We start from the raw sequence: 18,890 nt of genomic DNA, 5'->3' as shown, positions 1-18,890 counted from the left end.
TGGCAGAGGTGATCAACTATAATAAGCAAAGGAAAGAGAAATGACCAGAGTGAATGACATCTTTGAAGAAAATAAGAGCCAGGGGAGCATTACTGTGCAAGGTGTCTGGCTTAATAGAAACAGTGTCACTGACTTCTCCTGGGGAGTCACAAGCATATCCTAACTGTGACACCCAAATCAGCCTTTGAGACACAAGTTGGTGAATAATACTCAACAGCACAGTCTTTGTATTTTATTATTTATTTCTTTTAATACAAAGCTTTGGCATTAGCAATTTTATGAAAAAATAAAATGTACTAAAAATAAACGCTTGTGTGGCATGATTGGTAAATGATGCACAAAAATAGGTTCTTTTTTCCTTCAAGGCAATCAGAAAGCAGTTTTCTTCTTTAAAACCATTCTACCCTATGGAACAAAAGGAAAAAAGAGGTCATGAATTAGTTAAAGGGAAGTTATCAATATTAAAAGTAACAGAGATGTGATCCTAACTAAAGGGTGGCCTGGGACTGTTCCCCATTGTTCCCCAAAAACGTCTGGTAAGTCCAGAAAGCAATTAGAATTTGCCCGAAACCAGCAATTTCACTTGTGTAGGCAAGTGGCTCTTTGGTTTAGAAGTGTTTTGCCATTCCCAAAGGAATGCAGGAAAGATGTAGGCTAACAGCACCTTGTTTAGTATACAGGGACAATTACCATCTGATTTACAACTCCTCCTGGTCTCAACATATGTGGTAAGCGCTGAGTGTGCTGGAATCTGTAGCTACACATATTTTCTTTAAAATATGTTCCCCTTTTAGGGCTCAAACAGAAGTGTAAGAGCTGAAGAACAATTTTTCCAAGGACATATAGTTCTCCCTTTTCAGGAATACTCAGATTTTGGGTCCGGACGTGTGTGTGTGTGTGTGTGTGTGTGTGTGTGTGTGTCCGGACGTGTGTGTGTGTGTGTGTGTGTGTGTGTGTCCACATATTTTCTTTAAAATATGTTCCCCTTTTAGGGCTCAAACAGAAGTGTAAGAGTTGAAGAACAATTTTTCCAAGGACATATAGTTCTCCCTTTTCAGGAATACTCAGATTTTGGGTCCGGACATGTGTGTGTGTGTGTGTGTGTGTGTGTGTGTGTGTCCACATATTTTCTTTAAAATATGTTCCCCTTTTAGGGCTCAAACAGAAGTGTAAGAGCTGAAGAACAATTTTTCCAAGGACATATAGTTCTCCCTTTTCAGGAATACTCAGATTTTGGGTCCGGACGTGTGTGTGTGTGTGTGTGTGTGTGTGTGTGTGTGTGTGTGTGTGTATGTGTGTGTGTGTGTGTGTGTGTCCCTGTGTGTGTGTGTGTGTGTGTGTGTGTGTGTGTGTCCCTTTACCAGGTGCTATACCTTCTTTGTAGCCCCTGGCCAGGTGGAGCTGCCCCACGTCCTGCCCCTGTGCTCTGGGTCATTCCCTATGTGGGGCACCCACACCGGCTCCTTTCCACTCATCTGCACACTTCCCAGATCATGTCTCTAGCTCTGCTCTCTTCCCTGTTCCATATGCTACGTGCCAGATCTGTGCCTCAAACCTCTTAAGCTTTTGGTTATCACACCTCTTTCATTTGTTCTCCTTTCCACCACCTTCATTCGCTCAACTATTTTTGCATAACCTACCATTCTGCCTCCATTCCACTTCAAAGAAACTTGGCAGCCCCCAGCAATTATCTTTCTGCTGACAAGCCTTAGATATTCCCACTGTGTAGAAGAATAAAACCCAAACTTTGCAGTCTGCCTGCCGCCTCCGCTGCCACTAGAGTAGACACATCAGACCACACAGCACCCTGGACCTCCTGTTTCCCCCTCCCTCAGATCCCTCAGGGGCTCTCTGGAGTAGTCTAAGACAAACAGTAGAAAGGAAAGAGCTGGCTCTGAATTCCAGTGCCCTTCATTTAGTGGCTCTTGGGAATTCCTCTGAACTTCCGTTTATTCCTTGTTGTCTACGTGTCTTATGCTTAGAGGGGCTAAAAGGAGAAGTGAATACTAAGAGAAAGTAGGGAGGCCATATGATGGTACAGGCCTGTTATTGCCAAACTAGGGCAGCTGATGCAGGAGTGTGAGTTTGAGACAGCTTGTGCCACACAGTGAGCCAATCTGGGCAATAGGACCACAACACAAGTTTTTCTGGACTACAGAAAAACTCAAAGAGCCCTAATGCAGCAATTCCCTTCAGAGGGACAATGGTACTGGGCTTGAACCCTGTATACCATCACTTGGACCACATTCCCAACTCCAGGGTTAACTAAATCTTTGCTGGAACTGCTATAATTAATGCACTCTCAGTACAATAAAAAACAAAGGTGATTGCCAGGAGCAGAAAGTATTTGAGAGTTTAGAATTTAAAATTTCTTTTTTTTTTTGTCGGTCGTGGGGCTTGAACTCTGGGCCTGGGCGCTGTCCCTGCGCTCTTCAGCTCAAGGCGAACGCTCTGCCACTTGAGCCACAGCGCCATTTCCGGTTTTCTAGTGGTTTATTGGAGATAAGAGTGTCACAGACTTTCCTGCCCGGGCTGGCTTTGAACCGCCATCCTCAGATTTCAACCTCCTGAGTAGCTAGGATTACAGGCGTGAGCCACCAGCGCCCGGCTAGAATTTAAATTCTTTAAGCCAGTGTTTCCCAAACTGCAAGATACAACCCACTAATGACTTGTAAAATCAATTTAGAAACTCATAACTAACATTAACCAAAAAAAAACAACGAAAGATACCTCTAAGCACAGAATAGATATATAAGAAAATACTGAATGCAGTGAGGGAAATGTTTGTAAGATTTCTGTTTTAGTCATATATTGTTTTAGTCATATATGTACTGGTCAGTACAAATTGTACTTTGTACGGTGAGAGAGGGCAAAGAAAAACTTGAAAAACATTGCTTCTGAGGGAGGTGAGTAGAAGGTGACCCAAGCCCTGTTCTTAAGGCACAATTAGTCACAGAGGAGTACTTAAATAGTATATTATCATAACAGAAGGGCCATGACTCTAGATACATTGACTTTTGATCTAGCCAATAGTGTTAAGTCCTTGGCAAATGGTGTCCATGAGGGCAGCTTCTTTTTAGCCTGTCATAGGGCTTGCGCTAGGGTCTGGGCACTGTCCCTGAGCCAATTTGTGCTCAAGGCTAATACTCTACCACTTGAGCCACAGGGCCACTTCTAGCTTTTTCTTTTTTTTCTTTTTCTTTTTGTTGGTTGTGGGGCTTGAACTCTGGGCCTGCGTGCTGTCCCTCAGTTCTTCAGCTGAAGGCTAGGCTCTATTACTTGAGTCATAGTACCACTTTCAGCGTTTTCTGTGATTAATTGGAGATTGGAGATAGGAGTTTCATAGACTTTCCTGCCTAGGCTGGCTTTGAACCAAAATCCTCAGATCTCAGCCTCCTGAGTAGTTAGGATTACAGGGGTGAACCATCAGCACCGGACTACTTCCAGCTTTTTCTGGGTAGTTTTACTGGAGATAAGAATCTCAAGGACTTTCCTGCCTGGGTTGGCTTTGAACTGCGGTCCGCAGATCTCAGCCTCCTAGGTAGCTAGGATTGATTATAGGTATGAGCCACCAGCACCCAGCTTGGCTGCTTATTGGTAGTCATCAACACACAAAGGAAGCCAGGTCCTGTCTGGATTCTACATGCCTGCCTTACACCTGATAGGCTGCTTTATCATGCCCACAGGGTTCAAGAGAGAATGAATACACTGAACCAATTGATTATTCAAATTGTAATGTACAAGGTCAGACTAGCAGCACTGTTAGGAAAACAAACTATTCTATCAGATGTAGGTGTAGTGATGTTTTCTATTGACAGTCAGATATTACATCATCAAAAGATCTTTAAGCCTAATTATATCTAGATAAAAGTTACCTAGAAAATTAAACAGGGTGATTTAAAATGAAAAAGGGATTTCATTTTGATTGTAAATTTCTTGACAAATGAGGCAGAAAAACTAAAGATATATTTCAAAGAATTATGAATGAAGCATTATAAATTCATTTACTATAATCACCTTTCTTCTGGAATAAAATTATATAAGAATCATCAACATTTTTGATACATTGGGTAGGAACAGTCATTTATTATCTTTTCTATTATCCATAATAAAAGTGGCCTTTAAAAATTAAGTAACTTATTTATTGTAAAAAACAAAAAATATAAAAAAGCACAAATTAGAATTCTAATTTAAGACCATCACTATGAAGACATTGGTGACTATCCTTTCAAATGTTCACATGTGTGAATATACACATGCACACATACACATACACACATACATTCGCTCTCATTTTTTTCTTCCTAAATGAGATCATGAATATTGTCCTTCAGAGTGGATTTGATTGAAGGCATAGAATAGTCAAATGAACAATTGCAAATCAACCCTCTACAAAGGCTAATGGAGGAGGGTTGGACTAAGACATGGATCAAAGATCCATGACTTAGATTTGGAGTCATGCAGGCATTTATTCATGGAACTAAAATAATATGACCCAAGTACTTAGTGTTCTAATAGGTAACGTGTCCATTGAGCATTCTCTAAAATACCTGATGCATAAACTAAGCACCTGGAAGATTCTGAGTGCTAGTCAGATGACCATCAAATTGTTAATAATTCTCTGCAAGTGGCCAGTGTCAGCATTTATTTGTAGTGTTTATCACTCATTGGTAAAATTTTAAAGCTTGTATTATTATCCAACCTTATGGATCAGCAGGGGAATAAGCAAAAGAGGTGGCGGTAGGTGAAATAATTATTTCTCTCTGAACTGAAGATTGAATCTTAGGCACTCGTAGAGCTCCTATAGTTCTGTATTCTTTCGTATGGAAGAAATTAAATTCATTTGTCAAAGGATAAAGGCAGATGGTCATTTATAGAACTTTGATAGAATCTCAACAGAATTGGTTTGGCTAACATTTATTGAGCACTTAATGTGTACCAGGCACTGTGCTAATAAGCACTTTATATATTAATTCTCTCAACACTGCTATCATATACTCCAACCACTAATCTCTGTTTCATGGATTCAAATAAGCTCCAGATAAATTTAACTATCCAGGTCTCACAAATAAAAAATGGATGAGCTGAAAGCCAAATCCAGGAGTTTCTGACTCTGAAATCTGAGCAATAAACATTGTGCTTGGCTGAAGGAAAACTGCTCAGTGGCACCAAGAGAAGCAGTTGGCTGCTGACCTAATGGATGAGGTGGAGACCACTCATCTGAAAGTTAAAGATGCAACCATGATAACCTCCCAATATGGAATGGGTCACTGATGTCAAAAAGGTTTTTTTTTTTGCAGGTACCTAGCCAATAGCTCAAGTTAGAGTAATAAAATCCAAGTCATGGCAAGTGGAGGCTCCTTGTTTCTACAGGGGGGCAGTATTAAATCAATTGAATCACTTAAAAGTGCCAGGACATAACCAAATATGGAAGTACTAGTACCAATTTATGTTCAAATTTGGGCAGGGATCCAGAGATGCTTCCACATCTAACTAATTTTCATGAATACTGGAATAAGGAAGGACTGAACAGAAAATAACACAATTTAAAACAAAACCAAAGAGACTCTTCTTTATCTAGTCACAGTGGAATGATACTTTCGGAAAAGCACTGCATCAAAATGGACCTTAAGAGTCTTCTAAGCCAATTTTTCACCTTTTGAAAAACATCTTACCTATAGCAGCCCTGACAAGAAACACTGGTGTCCACTTGCACCCCCAACTCTTTATACTCCCCAAAGCAAACTGTCTTAACTTCTCAATAAGAAGCTCAACTGATGTCCTCCCTGGTACCAAGGTGAAATTTACCTTTCTGTAACCTACACTAGTCCCAGTTTTGCCTGTATAGATGTAATTTACCCTGCTTTCTTCTACCTCCTGACTGTCTCCCAAAACATCTGGAAAGAGCATATTTTTTTCCTGATCACTTCTTTTCTGTAAGAATTCTTCAAAAATTTCAGTTGTCTCCTAAAAGCTTAATATGGATAAGACTCTAAATAAAGTCTGATGGGCCCCTATCATATTTATATCACTGATGAGGATGCTGACATTCTTTACATATAAAGACTACACTGGTGCCCTTGACATTTGTGGATTCATTCTGAGCTTGTGGCTAACGAAAACCTCTAGATACTTTATTCTTACTTTATTTTATTCTTTACTACTACTCTTGTTAAACATGGTGAATTCCTAATCTGTGTAACTGATATAAAAGATAAATAAATTATTTTGCTTACGATCCCATTGGGATCGGTATGAAGCTGGTGGAAAGCCAATTTTCGCCACCTTTATGAAAACTGTATTTTCTTGGGATCATCTGGCACATGCAATCCAAAAAACAATTTGTTACTTACTCATTAGCATTCAAGCTAGCTGTGGCTCTGATGATCATGTAGCAGAGTGTGAGAGCACTGAGGAGGCCAAAACTGGCAATAATAAACCATTCTTCTGTTGACAAAGGAAAGGGAGGAAATCACTCTGGGGAGAAGGTTTAAGTCAAATCGATGTCAACACTTCCCTCAAATGCAACGAAGCAGACGTCAACGGAGGTGTAAGCCAAGATTGGCTCAAGGAAGTGAAGCAGGAGGAGGGTTGCCAGAGAGCTACTAACTGGAGAAGGTTAGTGGAAGTACTGGTAAAAGCTGCAAGTAGAAAGGAAAGCATGGCCCAACCATTTCTTCCAGTTTCCTGAGGTCTGTGAGGAGTATGGCCACCAAAAAGTAGATAGGAGAAGTATATATAAAATTCCACATGGACATAGGTATTTTCATTGTTTATTTCAATGGCAGAGTAATCATACTTAGAACTATCCCTTTGATCATTTCTGCATGGTTGTAACACTTACTCTTAAAGGCTCAGAAATATGTAGTGGATCTTAAAGGTTTAGGGGATATTCCGAGCAGTTTACAAGCTGGTGTTCCATTGCATTCACATCTATGTTCTTATGTATTAGTATATTTAGGGTATTTAAATAAGAAAATCTCTCCAGTGGCTCAAGATAAGAGGTTCATGACCCCACTGCCTAGAAGCAGCATTGGTTTTCTTGTTTTGTTGAGAAGTAGGAGGAGGTGATTGACGAAGTATCTGGCCCACCAAAGAGTTTCAAAGTCTGGTATATGGAATTCTAAGGTGGGTTTGTCTGTTATTTCTCCCTCTCTCCTTTCTTTTCTATTATTATTATTATTAATTTTCATGGTGCTGGGGATCAAGTTGCTGAAGATCTTCTGCATTCTAAGTCCACCACTGAAATACATCTCCAATCCTCTTTTATCTAGTCTCTCTCTTCCTTTCTCCCTTTTTTGCTGGTCCTGGGGCTTACACTCTGGGCCTGGGTACTATCCTTGAGCTTTTGTGCTCAAGGATAGTACTCTACGACTTGAGCTACAGCCCCACTTCAGCTTTTTGTGGCTAATTGGAGATGACAATATCATGGATTGGACTTTCCTGCCCTGCTGGATTCAAACTGCAATCTTTAGATCTCAGCTTTCTGAGTAGCTAGGATTATAGGCATGAGCCAACAGTGCCCAGCTTCTCTCACTTTTTATATAGTCTAGTTATCTTTCTCTTTCCCCACTGTTTCTCCTTTCTGTTGGTAATAACAACAAAAGCTCCTGAAAACCAATCTAGCTTTCTTTGAATTCTGAACTGTAAAGTATTTCTTAAACACAGCAACAACTAGGGTTGGTTTAATTGAGTAATAATCAGTAAAACTTCCTCAATCTTTAATAAGGTAGAGAATTATTTATACCTCAAATACCAAACATTTGTATATAAAAATTATGTATAAAATGGTTTTTTTTTTATTAATCTGAGTTTTTTCTTCTTTTTTTTTGGGGGGGATACTGAGACTTGAATTTCAGATCTGGCATTTGCTAGGTAAGTGCTCTGCTACTTGAGCCACAGCTCTGAACTCTGGCTTTTTTAGTAATTTATTGGAGATAAAAGTCTCACTGACTTTCCTGTCTGGATTGGCTTTGAACCATGATCCTCAGATCTCAGCCTCCTGAGTAGTTAGGATTACAGACAGGCATGAGCTACCAGTGCCTGGCTTGTCTTTGCTATTTTAAGGTAAGGCATTGTTTTATGCCTGGGCTGGCTTGGGGTGTGATCCTCCTATTTGTAGTTCCTGGTGTCACTGAGGATGATAGGTGTGTTACTGCTGTGCCTACCCACTGCGCTGCCCCTGTAGCTTGGATAACAGACACATACCACTGACTTAGGAGTCGCATGAACTTTTATTCCCAGGCTGGCCTGAACTATGATCTCTCCTCTCCATCTCCCAAGTAACTAGGATTACAGGCTTGAGCCACTATACCTAGCCACACCTCGACCTCTTCACCTGGGCTTGGTGACTCCCAAAACAGCCTGCAAAACTGTTGTGTACAGAGCCCTATCTCCAGAAAGGGGTTTCTGAATTTTCCATTTGATTTTTAAAGGCTTTCAAAAAGTTAAGATTTGCTCTTCAGGATTTCAGGACGCTGAGTTTTGTTCTCTGAGGCTTATCTCAGTCAGATTTATTAGCTTATATTACTAAAATGCTTAGCAAACTTTTTCAATAACAGGGTAGTCACCACACCTTCTATTATAATTTTCTTCACCATTAAAGCTTTTTATTTAAGAAAAATGAGCCCTCAAGAATCCATGTAAAATCTACCATTTTGATGTGTTTTTATTTTGTTAGGACAAATGTATACAAGGCATTAAAAAATCAGAGATGAATGATTATCAATCTCAAGAAGCTCAAGATAGCCTTCTTTCTTCTTCTTCGTGTGTGTATGTGTGTGTGTGTGTGTGTGTGTACTTCTGTTGACTGAACCAAGGGCCTCACATCCAGCTATACTCACAACTTCTTAGAGTTTGTACATGATAAACTAATATCTTCAATTATGTCTATATCACTGAATTCCGAGTACACATAGTTCTTTGTGTTTGTGTGTGTGTGATTTTATTTATGACAATTATTAACCAAAGAGAAGTTAACACTACCACAGAGACACCCCACATGCCCTGGCGTATTTTTGTAGCAATCCATTACAACTAGGGTCCTGGTCACTTTTGTCCTCTCACGGCTTCTTTTGCACAGTGCCTTGCACACAGAGGGCGCTGTCTGAAGCTACTGCAGTTGTGCTACAGGGTTTCAGTAGTAAAAGCAGAGGTAACTTGGGTCTGCTCTAATTGCACGATTTTATTTATTGGCATCATGGGTAAATTTTGCTAACGGTATTTAATTTGGTATATGAAGTGACTACTTTTTATCATCAAAAACAAGATTTTGAAAGGTCGTTTTATATAACATACAACAAAGTTTGTGCTTAATGTAGTAGTAGGTGCTCAATAAATGTCTGATGAAGGACTTCCAAAAGCTCATTAACAGCATTTGTCTCCTTTATGATCAATGTTGGTTTTTTTTTTCTTTTTAAGAAAACTAGACCATAAAACCTTAATGCCAAAGTAGGAAAACCATGAAATGCTCGCAAAACAAATGATTGTGAAATGGTAAGAAATGAACTTAAAATTAATATGAAAGAACAGTTCTATTTATACTGAATGCAGGTTCTTCAAGTGTAGAACACAGATACAATTAAACCTGGGAAATCATTTTCTAGTGATAATCTCTGCTTGGTTAAAAAACACACGTTTCAACTGAACTCAGATAACACTGCTTTAATATATCAAGAGAAACTAACGCCGGTGGTAAGCAGAATCCCATCAGTTTCAGAGTTTGAAGCTCTAGGCAAGCAACAGCATAAATCAGAAAAGGCAGAACTAGAAGGGAAACCAGTGATGGGCGAAAGGTTGTTAGATGGAAACTGCACGTGAAGAATGAAATTGAAGAAGAGAGCTGGCATGTTACCAGGTGAATATCTCCAATGCCCACACACGCCATCAGCCCATTCACACTTACACAAGCATTGCCCTCAAAATATTCAGCACATTTCTGTTTTGCTTGTCACCCGTTGAATAATAAAGACATTCAATAGTAGTCCAGAATAATATTTTTTTTGGTATATGATTTTTTGGCTTGTCTTCCATCTCATATACAATTATATCGGAGTTAAGTGTCAATAGATCAAACTTTCATAAAAAGTATACGACAAAGTCAGCAATGACAGCCCATCTCATGTGTTCCTGGAGTTATGAATTTTTAGCATCAAATTCTAGGTTCATTTTCACTAAGTTGCCTGTAGCCTGGAGGATGAAGAGAACTACTGCTCAGCGATACCACATTTCAGTACAGCAGCTGTCAGCTGACAACACACTCCAATGTCTCCCCTTAAATTGTTTGCCATGCAGTTGATTTCAAAACTCAGTTTAAAAAACAACTACTAAGTCAAGCCTCTGAATGACCTCTCAGCAAATGCAGCTGTTCCTACTGATTATACACAAATACATAGGTTCCTCATCATAAATAAAGTTCGGTCATTCCAAGTATCACTTTTAACAAAAGTCCACATTGATTTCTTGGTTACAAAGGCACTGGCCCTGGTGGCCTTAACTTTCCCCTTGACAGTTTCACTGCATGCCCAGCACAAGAAGCAGTGCAGCTCTGTGTCTGGCAAAGGCTCCCCACTTACTTGTTACTGCAATGTTGATTTCTCCTGTTCTAGGAGTGAGCTCCCCATCTTGAGGAAGTGGTGATATCCCCGAAGTTCGAAGTGGCTCAAGGCCAAGGGAGGTGTCACTGGCAAGGTCACCTAGGGCTGATCTTCGGTTAACTGCTTGAGTTCTGGTGAGCCTTTCCATATCAAATGCTACGTTATCAGTACATGGCAGATTTGGCTGCAAAAATATTTCCATGTTAAAAATAGTTGTAAGAACAAGATCTTTCACAAAGTCCTGAATGTGTGACACTTATTGCAAGGACTTCACCGAGCTTTTTTCCACAATGATTTCTTCTAGTTTCCCTGCCCATCTGCCTTTTCTACTCTTATTTAGAGGTTTTCTTCAGAAGGCAGATGATCTTCCAAAAATGGTACAAAGGGAAGTCAAAATCCACTGCAGTAACTGAGAAAACTAACAATTGCAACTTGGTAAAGAGATGACAACTTTCTGTGGACATTATCACAGATTGAAGAATCATAATTACTATTATAAGGCTGGTAAATACACAGCTTAACAAATGACCAATTGCATTGCTTTGGTTAACATTAAATGTTAATGTTGAGACCCCTTTAACAAAATGAATACCAAGACGCTGAAGCATGTTGGGGGTGGGTACCAAGAGATGGGGTACATGAATGGGGGGATGAAGGGTGAGAAAATACAGTCATCATATTCAATGTACATGATATAAAAATCGAACCATGATATTTGTGGGTATGGATGGGAGGGGGAGAACAATGGGAGGGTGACAATGATCAAGATGTAGTGTACTCATAACTCAACTTTTAGAACTGAAATCCCTTAGCACACTACTTAATAGAAATAAATATTAAAAAATCTTGAGGGATAGCAGATAGCAGGTGATATAAAATACCTCTTTCATCCTAACTAACTCCTCTTAAATGCTCTATTGATCAGGTATTCAATTTTGAAGTATCTTCCATATTTAAACACAAATAACATATAACTAAGAGCAGATCTAAGGTGAAAACCTTTTTAAACTATAGGAAAATATCTGTTTTAAAAACCTAAACACCCAGTCCTAAAGGATAGATATAATATGTACACACACACACACACACACACACACACACACACACACACACACACACACACACACACACACACACACACACACACACACACACACAGCTGTTGGGAGCCAAGTCTACAAATTTAAAAAAAGTGGCTACAAACCCTCTGTCTTAACAATATGAATCATTTCTTTTCCCTGCAATCTCCAGTTCTTTTTTTGTTTTTTTGGTTGGTTGTGGTGCTTGAACTCTGGGCTTGGGCACTGTCCCTCAGCTCTTCAGCTCAAGGCGAGCGCTCTACCACTTGAGCTACAGTGCCACTTCCAGTTTTCTAGTGGTTTATTAGAGATAGGAGTCTCATGGTCTTTCTTGCCAGGGCTGGCTTTGAACTACCATCCTCAGATCTCAGCCTCCTGAGTAGCTAGGATTACAGGCATGTGCCACTGGCTCCCGGCTTTCCAGTTCTTTTTGCTTGTTCAGACAGCACAGGACAAGTAAGAGTTGGAAAAAGTGTCTGACAGAAGTTTGTACAGAGACGCACCAGTCAATCAAACCCTGTGTCTGTGGCTTTCTGGGCAAAGGAATTCCACTTTTAGATCATTCCAAAGCCCTATTTGTAAAAACAAAAAAAAACCAAAACCCTATAGTACAGTATATATCAGATGTTAATAACATTGCTGTCAGAGGAGGCTTATTACAATGATTACATTTACAGAATTTAAAAGTCTGGTATAGCTAAATAACAGACTTTTAAAAAGAATTTTCACTAAAAACAGGAAAAGTATTAGCACCTGAAAGAACAGATTGGAGTCAATAAGAGAGCTACTATTTTCCAAGTCTCTACTATATGTGAGGCACCAATCTCAGGTGCAAGGAGACATTTGGTAAGATTGGGAGACTTTCTTTTTCCCTTAAGATATGGGCTCTCACTATCCTGTCCAGGCAGGTCCTGAATTTGTGTGCTCAAGTAACCCTCCGGTTTCAGTCTTCTGAGTAGTTGGGACCCCAGGTGTACACAGAGGTACACCTCTGTGCCTGGCGTTGGGAACACGTTTGACATTCTGGGATGCATCCTGACTGGCTTCACACTATTAGCCTTTATGGATAGGTACTAGGGATAGTATTGCAGTCTTCCATGCACAGGACAGTCCCTCACAAGGAAGGAATTGCCTAGTCCCTGAAGTGCCAGTAAGGCCAAAAGGACCTTTGGAGAGGAGGATAAATGGGGCAGTATTGCCCCATAGTACTACACTCAAAGTGTGCTCTTCTAGTATGTTTCAGAGAACTACTTGAAATCTTTTTTGTTATAAAGCTAAAATGCCAAGCTCAACTGCTGGAGCAAACTCAATGTTTTGTTCCATGAGGAAATGACATCTTTCTTCTAGAAAGGATAACTCAAGAGACATATAATTGTCTTAAGCAAGTTCTCATTTTATGATCTGGCACACATTGTGGCTGAACTCTACCCGACATACCCGGCTAATGCCCTAGCCAGGACGTTCAAGCTTCTCTAGGGGTTTTGATCACCATCTGCCTTCACTGCTTACAATTTAGTACTGCCAGAGGAAAACTTAAGAGGAAGAAATGTTAAGTGATGACATAATTTTCTATTATGTCCAACACAAGCCAAATTATACCACCACATTATTACTACTAAGTCAAAAGTCTATATCCTGTACCTTGGGAATTGTCCAACAGAAGTATACATTTAAAAGTAGACTAGCACAGGTATTTATCACCCTTGCTAGAGTTCCCCCCCCCCCCCCCGCCCCTCAGGTAGATTAGACGCTGAGATAATCAGGAAGAAAAGCACTGTTAAGATGGTTATATGACAAAAAAGATAATGTGTTCTTGGGAGATTAACTATGTCTGTTAAACAACTGCATTATAGTATATTACACTTAGAGCTCATTCTATACAAAAGTAGTGACAAAATAGGCAACATACCACAATTCCCAGAGCCTTCAAAATATTAAGTTTGCACATAGGACAGGTACAGTGTTCACTAAGCCAGGGATCCACGCACGATTTGTGGAAAACATGCCTATGAAATAACGGAAATTAAGTCACAAATTATATACTGGAAAACGTTTAGCTCAAAATGAAAAGAAATGCAATTTTTAATTAACCTGTTTTGCCTCTTTTCAGCATATTTTCTTCTCTTTTTTTTTGTGCCAGTATTAGAGAGGGCTTGAAATCAGAGGGCCTGGGTGCTATTCCTTAGTTTTTTTGCTCAAGGCTGACTCTCTCTGACTTGAGTTACAGCTCTATTTCTGGCATTTGGGTGATTAATTAGAGATATTAAGTCTCATGGACTTTCCTGCCAAGAGTAGCTTTGAACAAAAATCTTTATATATTAGCCTCCTAAGTAGGAAGGTCCTGGCCTGGCACATTTTCAAATTCCAGGAGACAAGATATGTATCTTGCAAAAACTCTCCTGAACCCAACTTCAAATATAAGCAGCACTGTGTATTAAGACATAACAAGTGGGATATTGGTTGTTTGGACATGTCTGTTTTTTTTTTTTTTTTCCAGTGCTGGGGATCCAACTCAGTGCCTTAGACACATTAGTAATGTTCTACTACTGAGCTATATTCTCAGCCATTCCAAGTTGTTGTTGTTTTCTGGTCCTGGGGCTTGAATTCAGGGCGGGAGCACAGTACTAAAGATTTCTTGCTCGAGGCTAGTGTTCTACCAGTTGAGCCACAGTTCCACTTCTGGCTTTTTGGTAGTTAACTGAAGAGTCTCACAGTCTTTCCTACCCAGGCTGGCTTTGAACCACTATCCTCAGATCTTAGCCTCCTGAGTAGCCAGGAGCTGCCACTGGTGTCTGGCCATTTTTTTTTCTTTAAAAGGTACAGAGGCTGGATTTAAACTCCTGGCTCAAGCATTGCTCCCATCTCAGCCTCCTGAGTAGCTGGGACTACAGGCATAAACTATTGTGCCTGGATTAGACTTCTTATTTGTCAAATTCCAAAATAAGGCTTGAAAAACAAAACCTAGAAAACATACTACAAATAAAGATAATCATATGTATGAACTAGTTATGTTTTCTATAGCAGGTAATATAAAAATGAAAGTTCAAATACATATTAAGTCAGGGTTAAGTAAAAGAGCTCTCCATAACTTAGTTTCATGCCTCTCAACCTATGTTAAAGTAGTGCACAGGTCACAGTGCAGTTGGATTTGTTAAGAGAATGAATGATACTTATAATCAGATTAACACTTAGCTGAAATGTCAAATAGGAGATGGGTGATTTCCTCTTTCATTCAGAAAAGATAGAAAATAGCTCACTTCCTGAGGAGTCTGCATTCCTAGGAAAGGAACTTATGACTTTGAGGAAACTGTGGCAAATAATTCAAGGAGCTCAAGGAGCCCTACACAAAAGCTCTGAGAACTGCAACAAAGTGGAAGTGGAGTCCTGGTCAAGCCAGAAAAGGGAAGGGCGCCAATCCAACTACTAAGGGAACCTAGATCTGAGTTGTAGGATAAAAACAATTTTTAGAGATAAATTGAACCATGGTCCAAACTGGGCCATTAAAATCTTCATTGCTAATTTATAATTTAATGTTCTGGTCACTAGTTGAAAAGGTCTAGAAAACTGTTTTTCTTGGGATTTGTGAACACATACCTATGTATAACAGCTTCAGCCAATAATACATAGTATCTATCCATTGTCACTTGATGGTCTTATATCCATTTCTTTGGGAAGGCCAAGTTATAGATAACTTCCAGATAACTCATTTACCCAGTTTACCCAGAACTTCATCATCCTTGAAAGATTTAAGCCTTATGGTTTTTACATAAAGGAACCCCTAATAATCTATAGGCAAGACCTAAATTGATTTAATAGTACACATAAGGCACTTACGTCTGCTTCTTGTTACTTATGCTGACATAAGGGAGCATTCCAAAGAGAGATGAGGTATTCCTTACTACTCCTTACTCAATTTACCATTCAACGGTGCCAAAATTAACCGTAGTCAACGTAGACCAGAACAAGGTTTAGTCCTTTTGAGGGAAACAGATCACAAGGGTGCAGCTGCCTAGTAGCCTGCATATATTTGTGGGGAGCTATGGATGACTGAGGGTTTGGCTAGAGTGGGAAGGAGGTGGGGGTGACTGGGAGGATGCTCTCTGTCAGTTGTACAAATAGAGATGATAGGATTTGGCTGGCTCACAGGTCAAGAGGGAATGTGATCTCTGACCAGGTTCACTTTGATGCTGGAGTGAGGATAGCCAAATGTAACCAACTTAGTGGAAACCCTTGTTTAAGTAAGCAGCAGCCTCCTGGAGGTAAACAGCAGTCTGGCTCAGATACTCCCTGTTCTGGAGAGTGTTTTTGCTTTTCTATTAACTGCCTATTTAGAATAGGCAATGGTACATGGATTTTCCTTCTTTTGGGGTTCTTATGTAATTGTTTCCTTGCATGTTGGTTGATCTCAAGGAAAAATGCCCATTCCACCAGATAATTACGACGCCTCCATGGAGTCTTATACTGAATGACAACAGAGATTAACTGGCTCTTTGGGGACAAATTAAAATCTTGCTTCCTTAATTAACTCAAAATCTGAAAGAAATAGTTCTTCAGCAGATAGGTTCCTTTTGGCTATCTATCCTTGCACCTGCACCCCAGTCATCTCCCGATCCTCTCAACTCTCCTTCCTCTGACCTAAACCTGATCTTTCCAGATTCCCCAGCAGCCTGAGTTCTGTGTGTCTCACCTCACACCTTCAATCTCTTAACTCCTACAGCACACCCTCACTTCTGAAGAACCCTTTCCCACCTGGGCTGTAGCACTAAAGCTACATTCCTAGCCCTATTTAGCTTTAGTACTTTTTCAGATAGGTTCTTGCTTTTTGCCCAAGGTTGGCTCAGACCTTAATCTTCCTACCTTTGTCACCTGCTGAGTTATGCCTTACCACTTTTTTGCTCAGGCTGGCCTCCCTGTTGCTATCCTTCTGATCTCCGCCTCCCAAGAAGCCAGGATTATGAGTGTGTACCACCACTCCCAGCTCATATATATACTTTTTAATGTCAAGAAGGTATTCTGTTCACAAAACCACAGTACCTTTTTTAAAATCAGAATTAAGCCTTCTTCAGCGGGTACTTAAAGCATGCTTTAAAACTATGAAAGACTTTAATGATTAAAAATACACACAAAAGCAGAAAAGGGCTTGGTATATTTAGGGTGGAACAGTGCACTGGGATGGAAAGCAGGTGATGTGTTAAGAAACGGTGAAAGGTGAAAAGGACAAACATATCAGCGCTTCAACCATAAAGTCCTTTATTCTTATAAGAGGTGCTTCGGGATACAGAATGTGAAATGCATAGAACATGGAAGGAACAAAACCAGTAACACTGAAATGCAGGGCCCTTTTCTTTCCTACTCCTCATAGGCCATGAACTAGAGATGTCAGAGAAAAGCAGGGGTAGGAGTCTACACTGGAGGTGAGATGTTTTCACAGTTCTACAGCCTCTGGGTGCCGTAACAAGGACCTGGCAAACATAAAAGGATTCGAGATTATTAAAGGTCAGAGACAAGAACTTCCTGTAGCCAGGATTGGTAGCAGATGCTGTTTAGTTCACCCTCCCTCCAAGGTGGGGATGATCGCAGTAATTCAGCCAGCCAGCAGCAAGCTGAATGACCCATTTTAACTCCCAAGCTGGCATCTTAAACAGACTTTTTAAAATCCAAGCTGCAGCATTCTTCTTCTAAAAAAAGGACTTTTACCTACTCAAATATGGTTAACCTTTGAAAAATGACTGTTTCCACATTTCTAAGACATGCTGGGTAATATCCAAAGGATGATCAACTGTAATCAACTGACACAATCAGGAGGCCCCTAAAGCAGTGCCTGCTGCCATCTGTCCACAGTAAATTAGAGCAACAGAGGATGAAAAGTAAAGGTCATGTGACAAAAAGCCAGCGATTCATGAGAGAGCTATTATCTATAGATAGCAAGGCTTAGTTCAGAATCTAGACAGACTTGTTAAAAATCAAGGACAGATGGACACTAGAGACCTGGCTCTTTCTCTCACTAAAGTGAAAGGGAAGTAGATCCTGCCCAAGGCTGGCTGTGAAGGGGTGAGACTTCAAGGTGCTTAGAGGTAAAGGCTCTGAAAACTAGACTGAGAAACATTTGAGCAGGATTAATTGCTGATAGTAGAGATAGAGCAAAACTGAGTAAAACAGTCAATAGAGCAAGGTCCTGAGGAAGAGAAAGAGCTGGCAGGCAGGAGCCCAGGTGGGAAGAACAGCACCAGACTGGAGGGGCTGGCTGCCTCCTGCACTGCAGCAGGAGGTGCAAGGGAGGGTGTGGAGGTAGGCATACCTAAGGGCTTGGGCTTAGGAAGTTGAGGGAATTCTTCTTCTTCTGCTTTTTTTTGGGTCCGGTCGTGGGGCCTGAACTCTGGGCTGGGCGCTGTCCCAGCAGCTCAAGGCTAGCGCTCTACCACTTGAGCCACAGCGCCACTTCCGGCTTTTTCCTTTTTGCTTATGTGGTGCTGACGAATCGAACCCAGGGCCTCAGGCATGCAAGGCAAGTGCTCTACCACTGAGCCACCTTCCTAGCCCCAAGTTGAGGAAATTCTAACCACTACTTTCTCTACAAAGTTCATGTTCAAGTTCACTGTACACTGAGAGTGAATGTGGGAGCAGTATGGGGAAGGAAGGCATTTAGGGAGAAAGAAGGGCTCTGGCAATGCGTCATGTCCAGCTGGTGCTACAGCCTTAGTGTTCAAAGCTCTAGTGGGAGCCTGGGGCAGAGCTGCTTAGCCCTGTGAGATAAAGGAAGCTCTGGCCGGCTCAGTTTCAAAGATCAGACACAAAGAAGAAGGGAGGGGTATACAACTAAGAGGCAGCATATGGTAAGAGTTAATGCAAAGAACTTGAGAGGCACTGACTGGAGATTAAAGCCTGGGGAAGATTTGGAGTAAAGAAGACCATCTGTGTGTAGATATCCTGTAGGTTCTGTTAAGTCAATGGTTCTACTCTGGAGACATCTGTAGGATGTGGGTACTTCTGGCATCCAGTGCCTATTGGCCAAGGATACTGCTGAATATTCTGTGATGCACAGGATAGTTTCTTCCACTGCCAATTCCAAACAAGTATCTGATACCAAATGTCAATAGTACCAAGGCCAAAGGTTGTCACCAAATGTTGCTTAATGTAAAAGTCAATTTCCACTTCATCTGAGGATCATACCCTTTCAGTGAGGTGAAATGTCCTGTTCAACATGTCAAAGTAATGT

General features: G+C 40.6%; 1 protein-coding gene across 1 annotated transcript in view; it reads right to left on the bottom strand.

Annotated features, from left to right (window-relative positions):
* Positions 1–200: 200 nt before the first annotated feature.
* The window catches only part of Rnf130 (ring finger protein 130), a 79,807-nt gene continuing 61,117 nt past the window's right edge, over positions 201–18,890 (bottom strand). Inside the window, exons 6-9 of the mRNA XM_042688920.1 lie at positions 13,584–13,680; positions 10,575–10,779; positions 6,354–6,447; positions 201–405 (exon numbers count right to left, since the gene is read on the bottom strand). Coding sequence (XP_042544854.1) covers positions 390–405; positions 6,354–6,447; positions 10,575–10,779; positions 13,584–13,680 — 412 coding nt within the window. The 3' untranslated portion in view covers positions 201–389. The remainder of the gene's footprint in view (positions 406–6,353; positions 6,448–10,574; positions 10,780–13,583; positions 13,681–18,890) is intronic.

The sequence above is a fragment of the Dipodomys spectabilis genome, unplaced genomic scaffold (assembly GCF_019054845.1).
Source record: "Dipodomys spectabilis isolate Male_0828 unplaced genomic scaffold, ASM1905484v1 ptg000119l, whole genome shotgun sequence".
NCBI classification, from domain to species: Eukaryota; Metazoa; Chordata; class Mammalia; order Rodentia; family Heteromyidae; genus Dipodomys; species Dipodomys spectabilis.
Note: the sequence above shows the minus strand (reverse complement) of the source record. Positions and strands in the feature narration are given on the sequence as shown.